Source organism: Pseudomyrmex gracilis, unplaced genomic scaffold (genome assembly GCF_002006095.1).
Source record: "Pseudomyrmex gracilis isolate BER0280 unplaced genomic scaffold, ASM200609v1 scaffold_43, whole genome shotgun sequence".
NCBI lineage: Eukaryota > Metazoa > Arthropoda > Insecta > Hymenoptera > Formicidae > Pseudomyrmex > Pseudomyrmex gracilis.
Window position 1 is genome coordinate 490,660 of NW_018020627.1, and position 13,149 is coordinate 503,808.

At 36.9% G+C, this 13,149-nt stretch overlaps 3 protein-coding genes across 6 annotated transcripts; 1 reads left to right on the top strand and 2 right to left on the bottom strand.

Moving 5' to 3' along the window:
- Positions 1 to 10: 10 nt before the first annotated feature.
- LOC109853089 (Golgi to ER traffic protein 4 homolog) lies at positions 11 to 4,969 on the top strand. Its single transcript, XM_020424838.1, has 6 exons — positions 11 to 810; positions 905 to 983; positions 1,209 to 1,443; positions 1,566 to 1,704; positions 1,836 to 1,976; positions 2,063 to 4,969. The coding sequence occupies exons 1-6, from the start codon at positions 698 to 700 to the stop codon at positions 2,313 to 2,315; spliced, it is 960 nt and encodes a 319-aa protein (XP_020280427.1). The 5' UTR covers positions 11 to 697; the 3' UTR covers positions 2,316 to 4,969.
- A 456-nt stretch (positions 4,970 to 5,425) lies between these two features.
- LOC109853090 (serine hydroxymethyltransferase-like) lies at positions 5,426 to 8,696 on the bottom strand. Of its 2 annotated transcripts, XM_020424840.1 has the most exons (6): positions 8,388 to 8,696; positions 7,225 to 7,438; positions 6,942 to 7,140; positions 6,573 to 6,864; positions 5,936 to 6,423; positions 5,426 to 5,709 (listed from the first exon to the last, which is right to left on the bottom strand). In XM_020424840.1, the coding sequence occupies exons 3-6, from the start codon at positions 6,976 to 6,978 to the stop codon at positions 5,567 to 5,569; spliced, it is 960 nt and encodes a 319-aa protein (XP_020280429.1). In that variant the 5' UTR covers positions 6,979 to 7,140; positions 7,225 to 7,438; positions 8,388 to 8,696; the 3' UTR covers positions 5,426 to 5,566. The 2 variants fall into 2 exon arrangements, with proteins under 2 accessions (XP_020280429.1, XP_020280428.1); XM_020424839.1 differs by having other exon boundaries at positions 6,942 to 7,438.
- A 67-nt stretch (positions 8,697 to 8,763) lies between these two features.
- LOC109853115 (serine hydroxymethyltransferase, cytosolic-like) lies at positions 8,764 to 12,538 on the bottom strand. 3 transcript variants are annotated; one of them, XM_020424901.1, is made up of 6 exons: positions 11,391 to 12,538; positions 10,510 to 10,700; positions 10,220 to 10,431; positions 9,825 to 10,149; positions 9,251 to 9,747; positions 8,764 to 9,167 (listed from the first exon to the last, which is right to left on the bottom strand). In XM_020424901.1, exons 1-6 carry the CDS (start codon positions 11,583 to 11,585, stop codon positions 9,001 to 9,003), a joined length of 1,587 nt encoding a protein of 528 aa, XP_020280490.1. In that variant the 5' UTR covers positions 11,586 to 12,538; the 3' UTR covers positions 8,764 to 9,000. The 3 variants fall into 3 exon arrangements, with proteins under 3 accessions (XP_020280490.1, XP_020280493.1, XP_020280491.1); XM_020424904.1 differs by lacking the exon at positions 11,391 to 12,538 and adding an exon at positions 11,254 to 11,365; XM_020424902.1 differs by lacking the exon at positions 11,391 to 12,538 and adding an exon at positions 10,903 to 11,205.
- Between the last annotated feature and the right edge of the window lie 611 nt (positions 12,539 to 13,149).

Sequence of the window (13,149 nt, forward strand, 5' to 3'; positions counted from 1 at the left end):
CGAATCGCCAGAACTCGCCGCAGAATTTGGAAAGACGAGCACTCGCCGTTCTGTTTTTGCTAAAACTTTCGATCGTTGACTTTTGACAGAAGACATCATACCTTTTTTCTTATTTATTTTGATTTCGCCGAGATTTTTCTCCCGAAGGTATTTTATTTTCTGCAAACGTTTTACTTGTTTTTCGTAGTATATTTATTACGTAATTTCGTGTTATGCAATTCTCTGAGTAAATTATTTTATTTGCACCAAAGACAAAGTTCTCTGGTTTTATGTGTACGTTTTTGTTACGTACGAAAATAAATCTTGCGCGTGAATATTTCAGTTCGCGTATTTATCGAATAACAACCTGCATACAATAAGAGTCTTTCTTGTGACACACGGAACGAATAGCTAATCGATAAAATACACGAAACATGTAGTTCGTTTCCTTGGCCCTTCCTCCTCGCACGATTATCGCGCGTAAAATTTAAAAAAAAAAAAAAAACACCGACTGCGTCGGATCATCGACGATTTCGCAAAAAAGGCGCGTAGAATTTTCTACTCGATTTCACGCGCGTTTCACACACGCGCGTAGCACACAATCTCTCAGTCGCGTGCGTTGCTTTCGAATTCGAATCGTGCACGGGGTGTCGCTGCTTTTTGACGTTGCTACCAACCGCGCGCACGTAAAAGCGCAAGTGTTCCAAATAGTATAAACATGGCCTCGCGGTACGGTCACGGTGTTCAGCGAGTTTTAGCGAAATTAGAAGCGTCGATTAACTCCGAGAATTATTATGAGGCCCATCAGATGTACAGAACGTTGTATTTCAGGTGAGCGAGCCGACGCGATTGTCCGACGTCGTCAATGCGGACTTCCGCTCGCGCAATTCTAATTCTGTCCGTCTAACCTCTTAACCCTTCGCAGATACCTCGGTCAGAAAAAATACTCGGAACTTTTGGAATTGCTGTACAATGGGTCACGGCTCTTATTACAACACGAACAGGTATGCGAGTTGGTTACTCGAGCGTTACCGAAATATCTTCTCGATTTTCATTGAGTCCTCTTCGTACGAAATGGTTCGTCGGAACTTGCAAGACCACATGCTCGCAAAATACGTCTCTGGCCTTTTTGAGTTGAACCGCGAAATTAAACAATTGGAACTGTTGGAAAAAAGTTAACGAAAGTTAATCTCGCGGGACAATTCACGGCAAATGTGCATTTGTTGTAGTATGCGAGCGGCGCCGACTTAGGAATTTTATTTATCAATGTTTTGACACAATCTGGAATTGAACCTATGCAAGAGTTCTTTGAAAAAATCACAACACTTTTGAGCCTGATGAGCCCGTCGTCTCCGGAAAGAGAAGTGTTTGTACAGTCCGCGCTTAAATGGAGCATAAAAGGTACAGATTATAAAATAGGTCATCCAGATTTGCACCAAAAAATGGCTCAAGTTTTTTGGAAAGGTAATTTCAATGAGGAAACTTGAAGTATATGTATAAATGTGTGTGAAATATAAACACGTACATAATCTCATTACAAGTTCACGCTAAATTCGTAATATCTGTGATTGTTTTTTTTTTATTAGAAAAAAATTACACACTAGCCAGGCAACATTTTCTGTATAGTAGAGATGGTTCTGGCTGTGCGGCCATGTTAGTAGAACTACACGAACAGCGTGGCTATGTCAACGAAATAGACCTCTTTATAGCTCAAGCAGTTTTGCAGTGAGTGTAATTTTTAAATCAGTATTTATTAATTTTTTTTAATACAGTAAATTTGTAAATGTAAAATTGGTGATATATTGATGTGTTAAGTGTATAGCCAGACAAAATTTATTCGTTTTGATTCATCTCAGGTATCTCTGTTTACAAAACAAAGCAACAGCACAGGAAGCCTTCAATTCTTATACCTCGAGGCATCCAAAAATAAGTAGCGGTCCGCCCTATCTTCTTCCCTTGTTAAACTTTTTGTTTTTCTTACTCAAAACAATTGACACGTACGTATCTGTCGTCGTACTCTGTGAATGATCGAGATACATTTTCGATTACGTAAGTGCAATTTTTTTCCATCTAATATTTACAGTGGCAAACTAGCGGCGTTCACAATTCTCTGCGAACAGTATCAGATTTCTCTAAATAGAGACCCACATTATCGACAGTACTTAGAAAAAATAGGCCAACTGTTTTTCAATATCCCGCCACCCCGTCCACGTAATCAAGGATACTTTAACTCGTTGTTACAATCTTTCTTCAACGGTATGGAGGACGACGAGTCGGACGACGAGCAACGAAACACAGCCTCAACCTCGCATCACACTGTGCAAGAACTTGATTGATTAAAGGTGAGACACTGTAAGGTGTGACTTTATAAATTGCCGAACTTTTATATATATTATTAATCCTCGACCCAGATACTTTCACCAGTTTCCACTTTTTGAGTAAATATGCCGATAAAGGGAGCATCTTCTTTGACACCCTTGATTTTGACATGTTATCAAAGTCATGGCCCAGAGTGACCTTCAAAAAGTTTTAAGTAATGCTCACTGTTCGTTAAAAAGTTATTAACAAAAACTGATATGACAATAAAATAAAGTTTTTCATACATAAAAGTAAGTGTAAAGTCTAGAAACCTATGTCGAACAGTATAATCGTATACCTCGTTTCATCCCTAAGCAAGGGAGAGGTGTAGGTTGACCCTCGCTTTGCGTGGAAAATCGAAAACGCATGTGGAACAGAACAATTACAGACTTCGCTTTGCTTCATAAACAGAGAAGAAAGTATGTTTAGTATAAAATAAATAAAAACTAACTTTATAAATATTACGATAAGCTTGAAAAGTACGTGCTAAGGTGAAAGAGCGTACAAAGAGAAGGAGCCCGTGTGCGCTCTCTCACATAAAAAAAAAAAAAAACTTGGAAGTGTAGAAAGTATCAATGGTTGGAAGTACTACTTGGAAAGTATATGCGTGTATTTCACCTTCCTACAGAGAGGCTTTGCTATGGAAAAAACTAAACACATGAGTTTACTTTAACTTAACAAACATTTTTTGTTAATAACTTTTTAACAAACAGTGATTATTTCAAACCTTTTGAAGGTCACTCTGGGCCATGACTTTGATAACATGTCAAGATCAAGGTCATCAAAAACTGCTCCCTTTGTCGGCATAATTACCACTTTTTGTCATCGATAAGACTTTGAACCGTAAACATTTTATATATGTTTACACGTAGCCATTTATTTTTTCTGGTCCGTGTGTACGTAAACTCCAAAGAATGTGGAAGTATGTGGGACGACTTGTGTAGGAATTTATCAAAGTTGTAAGTTGGGTTGTCAACTGAATTCACAATAGTTCACGAATTCAAGTCTTAATTATTTGATACATATCTGTGTCGTACATACATATACTCTTTTTTTTTCTTTCTTTTTTCTTAATCAAACTCACGGATGTGTGCAATAAACATGGAGGTGGTTTTATATAAAATCAAGTTTGTTATGCGAATAAATAATTTGAAGCAAATCATGATTGTTACGTAAAAGCTACGTCGTAGTCGTCTTAATATTTTGCACGTGAGTGGAATGAAAAACTCGCGCGTTCGCACTTCATTACTTGTGTAATCGCTATTTTTATTGAGTACTTTTCCAAAAAGAGCAAATAAAAAAATTGACCAGCTCTCTTCACGTTTAATTAAATTAATGAATTTCGTTAATTTAATTAAAGAATCTCGAAGTTTCGTGTCGTCTTCGTGAGTTTCTTTTAACTTCGATTTCTGTTTCACGAGATTATTTTCAACGATTGTATTTTCTATACGTTTTAAAATGTTGTCTTTGTGCTCGTGACGCTGTTGCGAAGAAAATTTGACAAGAACCTTCGCGCTCAATATCGTGAGAAATAAATTGTCAGAATGATCCAAACATCTTTCTTTCGCTCGATTCGCGTGCTCTGTAATGTGCGAACGTGCGGACTTCACCAGAGATGCCAGATTCTGAACACTTGGTAGCATGCGGTAGCATGGAGGGGATGCGCACTCAACCTCAGATCGTGTGCTCGAGCTTCGGGCGCGATCGCACACGTACACGATCTGAGGTTGTGTGCGCATCCCTTCCATGCTACCGCTGCTACCGCATGCTACCAAGTGTTCAGAATCTGGCATCTCTGGACTTCACGTTTGATTCACGTATCTTAAGATAACAAAAAAAATTTATCTTTTGTTGACAGTCGTGATAATAATAATCACACATTGTCGATTTCTCTCTGTATGCTGTTATGAATTCAGCAATTATGCTTGGACTTTGAATAAAATCCTCGTCATTAGCTGCAATCTGCATACCGCGCATATAATCACATTTCTTTCTCTCTCTCTGTCGATGTAGACACCCTGTGTACAATCGCTGATTCGAAAAGATTTATTTTATATAAACTAAAAAAAAAAAAAAAAAACAAATACGTATGTGTGACAAATATATGTGACATACTTATATAGCTTCCGAGAGAAAGAACGAGAGATCGTTCGTTGAGATATCGAAGATATAAAATTGTATTTCACAGGACGCGTTAATGGATTTTCGTGTATAAATGTACATTGATAAGAATTTGTTGCTTTTCTTGAGGTTACAATTTTTATACAAATGTACATTTAGAAGCTTATGTAGTTTCACTCACGATTGTGATTTGTTACTTCATGAATTATTGCGCGTGTAAACCGGTTAGAGACAATTAACTATAAACGTTAGTAATTTTACAAGTAATTTTAATGAAGCTACGTAATTTGATTATAAACACAATAAAACTCATTCTAACATGTATATAATTCAAGAAATTGAATCAGTGAGTGCAAACGTACTTAGGAAGCCATTAATGCGTCTGCTCACAAAACAATAGGCAACATATTTATTTATCAAGTTCTATATCGAATTATGTGGAGACAAGAAATTGTCTGAAAGAAACAAAAAATAAACAAACGCATGTATTTAGTAAAGAAAATGAAATGACCATCAGTGTAACAAATCTCTACATAGCATTAATTAAAATAGTAATTGTATACTAAAATCAATTAAAGAAATGGAAACATAAATAAAACAACTAAATAAATTTAACTCTGTAATAAAACACAATCCTTCTGAAAGGAACGCGCTCAAGAATGCGTTCAAACTGTCCTTTGATTATTTATATCATTTGTGTATGAATAATTACAATTATATAATTATTGACAAGAATTTGTGTTTATATTTTACACGTTATTATTTACATTTCTTTTATATGCAAGAATTTTTATATTTAATATTTTCTTGTGTTCATTGGGTATAAGTCGTAAGTAGATAGGCTTTGCGTGACTTTTTCTTTTATTACTAATACTAAGTAAAATGTAATGTTTGTAAATAGAAAAAAAAACGAGACATCGATTCTTGTTAAAATGTGTATGGTATGTGTGTATGTATACATGTAAAATATATATATATATATATATTAAAGTATACACATGTACATACGTATGTGTATGTACACATATAATGTAAACATAGAAAAATGTTCAACGCTTTGGAATTCACATTGGATTTAAGAAGATCGTAGCGAGATTGAGCAAGAACGTTATAATGCTTGGACCAAACATTCTACTTGGTTCTTCAGAACATCAATTTGTTCTAGAATGGTTTTTTCCGAAGTTAATATCTCGTCGAAGTCCTTGTTTTCGTCCTTGGCGATGCAATAAATTTCCCTGGCAATGAAAAGTCCTAAGAAAAACAAGTGTAAGAACATTCACGTTATGCAATGTCGTGTATCTACTAGTGTAAAGTTACGAGTCAAATTGGTTTTCGATTCGTTTTAATGCTCGAAAACTTCAGATAACGCGCTTAACGAAAGTAATCAAATGTAATAACTCGGAAATAGAATTATTTTCCGATTCAACAATCGAAGTTATCGAGCACCAACGACTTCTTGTAAGATTTGTGAAATTACCTTTGTGTATGAACTTCGTAATCTTGTCAAAATCCTCATCGGACAAGTGACTCTTGTGAGTGGTAAGTGTAGCCATTCCAAGTTTGATACCATAGGGATTAAATGAATTGTCTTCAGGAAGGTAACACTTGGTGCAACTAATATTAGCCGCATTAAAGACTTTTTCCGCCTGATCGGCGTTAATACCCGAAAGGTGTAGATCTATCACCACAAAATGCATGTTCTCGCCCATTAGAATGGTATAAATTTCGCTTAGAATTTGGCTTAATTCTTTGGTATTTTTTACTAAGTGTTTCTGATATTCGACAAATTGTGGTGTATTGATGTTTTTCATTGCGGCAGCTATGGCAGCTATAGTACCGTAAGAACAATCTTGAAGACGCGAGACCGCTTGATTGATTCTTTCTTCTATTTTACAGGCAATTTCCTGGTCAGATTTTGCGTTACAGACGTTTTTCCGGTAGAAAATAACAGCACCATCTGGGCCTCTACAATTGAAGAAAGAATATTCGTTAATTGTCTTAATTATAATCACATTGTTGTAATAATATGTGTATTAATATTTCATTTCAGCAATATATTAATATTTCATTATCTTAAGGTCATATTCGTAGCCGTCGTGACGAAATCGCTGTACTCGAAAGGACTTGGTATTATTCCAGCGGCGACCGATCCCGATATTTCAGATATGTCCATGAAGAAGTAAGCGTTGTTGTTTTTAGCGATATCGCTGACCTTTTTAAAATCAAGAAACTTTGGATAGAAGGTAGCTGCAACAGTGATAATCTTCGGTTTGATCTGTCTTGCGTTAATTTCGAGCTCTTCGTAAGCGATTTTTTCATTGCTTTTGTCTATATTGTAGGCTAATGCATCGAAGAAAATGGGCGTAACGCATTTGTTTTTGGGTGTCGCACCGTGAACTGATAGAACTGCGAAACAGAGGATGACTTTACTGTAACACAGGTGTCAGGTGAATTTAAATGTGATTTGATTTTCATGCACTTACCGTGGCTAGAATTGCTTGGTTTTTCTATATTCATCATAAGTTCGATAGGGTTGCACACAGCCAGATACACCGCCAAATTTGCCAGACTTCTCGTGTAAGGTCGAACATTGCAACCCCATATCTCAGGTTCTAGATTGAAGGCTTTCAGGCAGCGTTTCTGCGCTAGTTTTTCTAGTTTAGCAATGTGCTTTCGTCACATCTAGCGAGATAAAAACATGTGCGACAACAGTGCGTAACGTAATAACAATGGGAAGGAGAAAGACGATGTTTGCGAATATCTCACCTTTCAAAATTACACGGATCCGTACTGAATATATTTTGAAACGTTGAGCTCACATAATGTAACGTGTAGAGAGTTGCGTAATTTTCGCTAGCAATTAAATTCAATCCGCACGTTCGACGTTTGCTTTCCTGCTTTAGTAACTCAAAAAGTTTATCATCTATATCTACGGGTTTTATATCGTTTTCGGCTTCCTATTCTTCACTATTTTGTTTCGCTAACAATTTGAAATAACAATCTTCGGTTATATCACAATACAAATTTTAACACAAATAACTTGTACGTTAACACGCGATTGACGTGCAGTGAGTGATTTTGAAACAAATCTATACACAGATTTTTTGTGTGTGATACTTCGCGCGCCGTGCGAATAAACGTTTATTTATTTATTAACTTGCGAATTGACTCCAAAAAGGTCAATGGTTGTGTATATATATTGATATCCTCGCGCGTAGAATATAGCCAAGTATTATTATTCTGTATATATATTTTGTGTGTGTGTGTAATTTTTGAATATAATAATTTTTTATTTTTCTGATATTGATATCAAAAATAATTAGATGCTCGATCTATTTGCGCGATGAATACACAATAAAGAACAAATAGATATAGGGAATTTCAGTGCATAAGAAAATTATATGTCAAGTTTAATTACATATATGTTTAATTGCATGTTCATATTGCAGATTGGAACCTGCTAGTAACTAGATGATTCTTAGCTTCTTTTGTAATGCTTGTGCCTCAAAGTCATATCTTATGCTACAGGTAGTTAAAACCTCTCTAGAGTTAGACCTTTTTAGAAGCAAGAAAAATAGAGATAAAGGGCAAACTCAAGGAATTCTGTCTCTCTTTCTCTCACTCTTTGTTAGAAAATGATAGTAGAACATTCTTTCGAGAACATAACGTTGATTTAACACAATGTACTAATAGCAAAAGACTTAAATTTATACGAGAATTTTTAAGTGCGATGATTTAATTTAATAGATTATTATAAATGTATCTAGGATCTAGATCCACAATAAAATCCGAAAGTGTGAACCGCAACTTCACGTGAGAATTACGAATCACACAAGAAACTACTGAGCATTAGTTACGCGAAATAAATAACACTTAATTTTCCTAAAATTTCATTTCTACTTATCCGAAATAAAATACTAATAAAATACCTGAAACTTTATCTTTATTTGTTTTCGACATGTCTGTGCAACGTTGTCAATAATTTTTGTTGCACGCTTTTCCAATGAAGGTAGATAAAAGAAAAGAAGCTGTAAACAGACTCGTGTGACACTGTGACCGGTAAAATTCTAGTATTGACTCTCGTCGATTTCAAATATGCCAACGTGTAACAAGAGGGAGTAGTAGAAACGACGCGATAATCTTATGCTGTCTTTCCATGAGAGCAGAATGCTATGATTGGCTACATCGTTGTTCTTTGAGAAACGAATAAGAGTACACATGGTTTTTATTGTTAACAATTTATTCACATAACAAAAATATTGCTCTTCTCTCGTTAGAAGAGCAATATTTTTTTTTTTAGATTTTTTAAAATGACGTACAAAAATATTTGCATTATATCTTACAATACAATTTCTATTTGCGCTCTATTTTATAACACAAATGTGTCTGTATAAACTTCCAATAACGCAATATTTTACATTACAGTGAAATGGAATATTTGTATATATACAATATTATCTAAACGTAGAAAAATATGTTTAAACGCTTTGGAAAAGTTTTACATAGCGCAATTAAATTGCAAATTTATTCCGAGTTGCAATATCAATAGGATTCTATACCAGGAAGTGAGAATTGGCTGGCGAAGTCTTCTACTTCCTTCCTCAGAGCTGTAATTTTGCTTATAATATTTTTATCAGTTTTCAACACTCTCTCGAAGTCAACTAACTTCGGTCCCGACAAAACAGTAATTTCCTTGCCAATCGACAATCCTAAAAATCAAAGGACTTATATTATCGTATTCAAAATTCACACGTCATACGTTAAAAACTTTTTCTGTAAAATTTATCATTACCTCTGGATATAAAATCTACGACTGTATCTATGTCCTCTTCGACCAGGCCACGAGTAGTGAGCGCAGGAGTTCCTAATCTAATACCGCTGGGATTCAATGCACTTTTGTCTCCGGGAACGCAATTCTTGTTGCAGGCAATATTAACCGCTTCGAGAATCTTTTCTGCTTTCGCGCCGCTAATACCAGCCTTGCGCAAGTCTACCAACACTATGTGGACATCCGTACCGTCGGTGCAGACTTTGTAACCGCACTTTTCCAGACTCGCGCATAACCTCTTGGCGTTTTTCACTATTTGTTTCTGATACTCGACAAATTCTTTTGTTTTGACTTGTTTCATGGCGGTTGCTATACCAGCGATGGCGTGATTGTGAGGCCCTCCTTGAAGACCCGGAAAAACCGCATGATTGATTCTGTCCTCTATGTCATACATGACTTCCTTGCCATTTTTCACACTACGGATGCCTTTTCGAAAGAAGATGACACCAGCGCGCGGGCCTCTGAAGTTGAAAAATGAATACTTGTTACTTTTTATCATTTGTAATATGTAAATAACAGCTGAAATATATTATCTCACCTCAAAGTTTTATGCGTAGTCGTCGAGACAACGTCGCTGTACTCGAAGGGACTCGGTATCACTCCGGCAGCGACTAATCCGGATATGTGAGCCATGTCGCTGAAGAGGTAAGCGTTGTTCTCATCGGCGATCTCGCGGAAACGCTTGTAATCCAGACATCTGGAGTAGCAAGACACTCCGGCGATGATGATCTTCGGTTTGAACAATTTTGCGTTTTTGGCGAGGTCGTCGTAATTGATCAAACCAGTGTTGGGATCGACTTTGTAGGGCATCGACTCGAAGAAGATGGATGTGGCGGATATCTTCTTGGTTGCCGTGAAGAAACCTGTGGAACGAACAGAGCCGGTTGCAAAACGGTGCCTAAATGGTTCTCATGAATTTTTTCGCGCATTTACCGTGAGTGAGATGACCGCCGTCGGGTAAGTCCAGACCCATTATACGTCCGTGAGGTTCGCACAGACCTGTGTAAACCGCAAAATTCGCCGGACTGCCCGAGTAAGGCTGCACGTTGCAGCCCCATTTCTCAGGATCAAGATTGAAAGCTTCCAAGGCGCGTTTCTGCGCCAATCTTTCTATTTCATCAATATATTCGTTCCCACCGTAATACCTAGCAACATAAGATCATGTGATAGTGTAACGTAAATAGTGTAACAATGGAAAAACACTAACTGTTTGAGAATCTCACCTCTGGCCAGGTAATCCCTCACTGTATTTATTGTGCAAACTTGAACTCAAACATTGCAGCACACTGACAGATGTGAAATTCTCACTGGCGATCAGCTCCAATCCGCACTTTTGCCGTTTCTTCTCTTTTTGCATCAAGTCAAACAGCTCGGGATCGGTTTCCCAAATGTTCTTGTTAAGTAGCTCCATGTTCTGTCAACAGTTTTAATTACAATCGATGTTAAATGATATTAAACAGTTAATCCAGTGTTTGCTTGTGTGTGTTTTTTTTATCTCTGTGTTCTCTTAAAAGATTTTCTTTGTGATAAAAATGAAAAATGAATTACAACACTATAAGATATATTGGGTACATTTAAGTGTAAAACTTGATAAATATGTAAGTATATGTATTTACTTAATGACCCAATATACGATTACAAATCTTCGTCAGCACATTGAACTGTAACAAAAAAAAATATGTTATCGTGATTACGCCTTTGCGCCATATAAGGCATATGTTTCTTATACAAGTTGATTCTTCTGGAAGGGTCAATATTTGTGTGATAACCCTACGTGTGGGGTATAGAAAACACGTTTATTTTGTACGATGTATGTAATCGATGTATTAACTTGATTTTCTGATATCAAAATTAAGAGAGACATGCAAGACAAGAAGTAAAAAACAAGATAATTCGAACAGCAAATTTAATCTCACACACAAACAAACACATACATATAATTCCCTCCATAATTCCCTCTCACTTACTTGCTAATAGGAACCAAGGTCAATATTCAAAGATAACTTTTGAAACATCAAATTTGTGAACAATTATTGTTCATAAACATTTTAAAATAAGTCAGCAACTGTCAAAAGCAAAAAGTTCTGCGAGCAAGTGCACTTACGTCTTCCCGCACGTCAGGCAGTGTCGAAAATCGTCGCACGTTTCTTCGATGAAACCGGTCGTCGAATGATTGCAAGACGCTCGTGCGATCGGCAAAGTTACGTTGGCGCTGAGCGCCGAGCAGCTCTTCCGCCAATTGAAAACCGCGCCGGTTTAAAAGCGTCAGATATCTGCCCATTCTCTCGTATATAACCATCGCAATCTGCGGGGGATCCGTGCGCGTGGATCACGTGTAGTTCTGTTGCACAATCGCTCGCACAAAACAAGACGCGATCTTCTTCCTCTGTAAGAGATCGACGTACCGGTTCCGCAATGATTTCTGAAGGATCGCGCAAAGTTTATCAATCAAACGAATCGTGCAAGTTTACTCTGAAGTAATCCCGTGTGTAACTGGGCACACGAGCCGCAGATGTTTGCGCGCATGTGCCTTTTATTTCGCGAGAGCGCCGGTCACTTTTTGAACAGATTTTTGTCTAGTTCTCAATTCGTGAACTTCGGTTCGGTTTGTACGCAAAATGAAACTTATGCAAAAGCTCTCGATCCGCGATGTGTTTTGTTTTCGAATCTTCAACCCTTCATTATATATACGATTTCAATATAATAAAAAATATTATAAGTGTCGAAACTCTTCAAGCCTCTTGTGTCTCAACATCCATTTACCTACTTGTTTTTTCAGCCCAAAGGCTGGGGCGATTTTTGAAAAAAAATAAAAATAAAAATAAAAATACACTGTTCTAACTCATAAAAACCTACTTTGACTTTAGTTGTGGTGGTTTTCGAAAATCACTGCGTTTTACGAAACAACATATGCGTGTGACAAATCTGACGCAAGCAGTCGAATAATACGCGCAGTTTACTCAGAGTAGAAGAGAATTACGAAATCGAAAGTAAAACACGCGATCAATGACTCTCGTTCCGCGCCTGCTATCACGCCTGGACCGGTCAGTCGGGGTCAGCGTTGTTATCAATATATCAATCGATATTTCCTCTGATGCTTCACTTTATCGTATACGCGTCTACAGTTCGTCTGCGATATAGGTCGAAGCTTGCTTATTTAGATTTTACTAAAACGTGCACGTATGTTAAAAAAATGATTGAAGAAATAAATTTGTACGCCACGAGATCGAAGTAAAAATGCTGGATCGCGATCGAAAGGCGCGAGGAGACTGGACGGTAGTTCAAGTCTAAGAAAAGTCGACGGCGAAAATAAAACAGTACGACAGACCGTTTAACTTTCGCTCTCACCGAACGCAAATATTTTATATCGCGTTCAGCAAAAGACCAATCAAGCAAGATTAAAAACAAACAAAACGTCTCATTAAAAAATTTTAATTTAAATTATTACTCAGATACGCGCGCGCGCGCGATGTCACTCGCTCAAGCGACACGTCAGCGATAAGATGCTCAGTCTGTTGCACAGTCGTAACGTTTTTAATTCTCGCTGTAAAAAAATTCCGAGTTTTGCAAAAATACACAAAACACTCTCCGGCACATCCGAGCTTTTGTCTTGTCGCTGACACGCGTTATTCGCTTCGCCATTTAATTTTTCTCAATTTGTTTTCTACGTATTGTGAACCAGTAAAATAGTAGTGACGTGTTCGTTTGTATTGCTTTTATTATCAGTTTTTTTTTCTTTTTATACGCATACCTGCATCGCATTTTAATTATCTCGCTTGCCTAGAAATGAACTATCAAATATTCGAATGTACAATCGCATTTGAGCAGTTTTTTTGTTTTGTTTTCTTTTTTTAGCTTTTTGT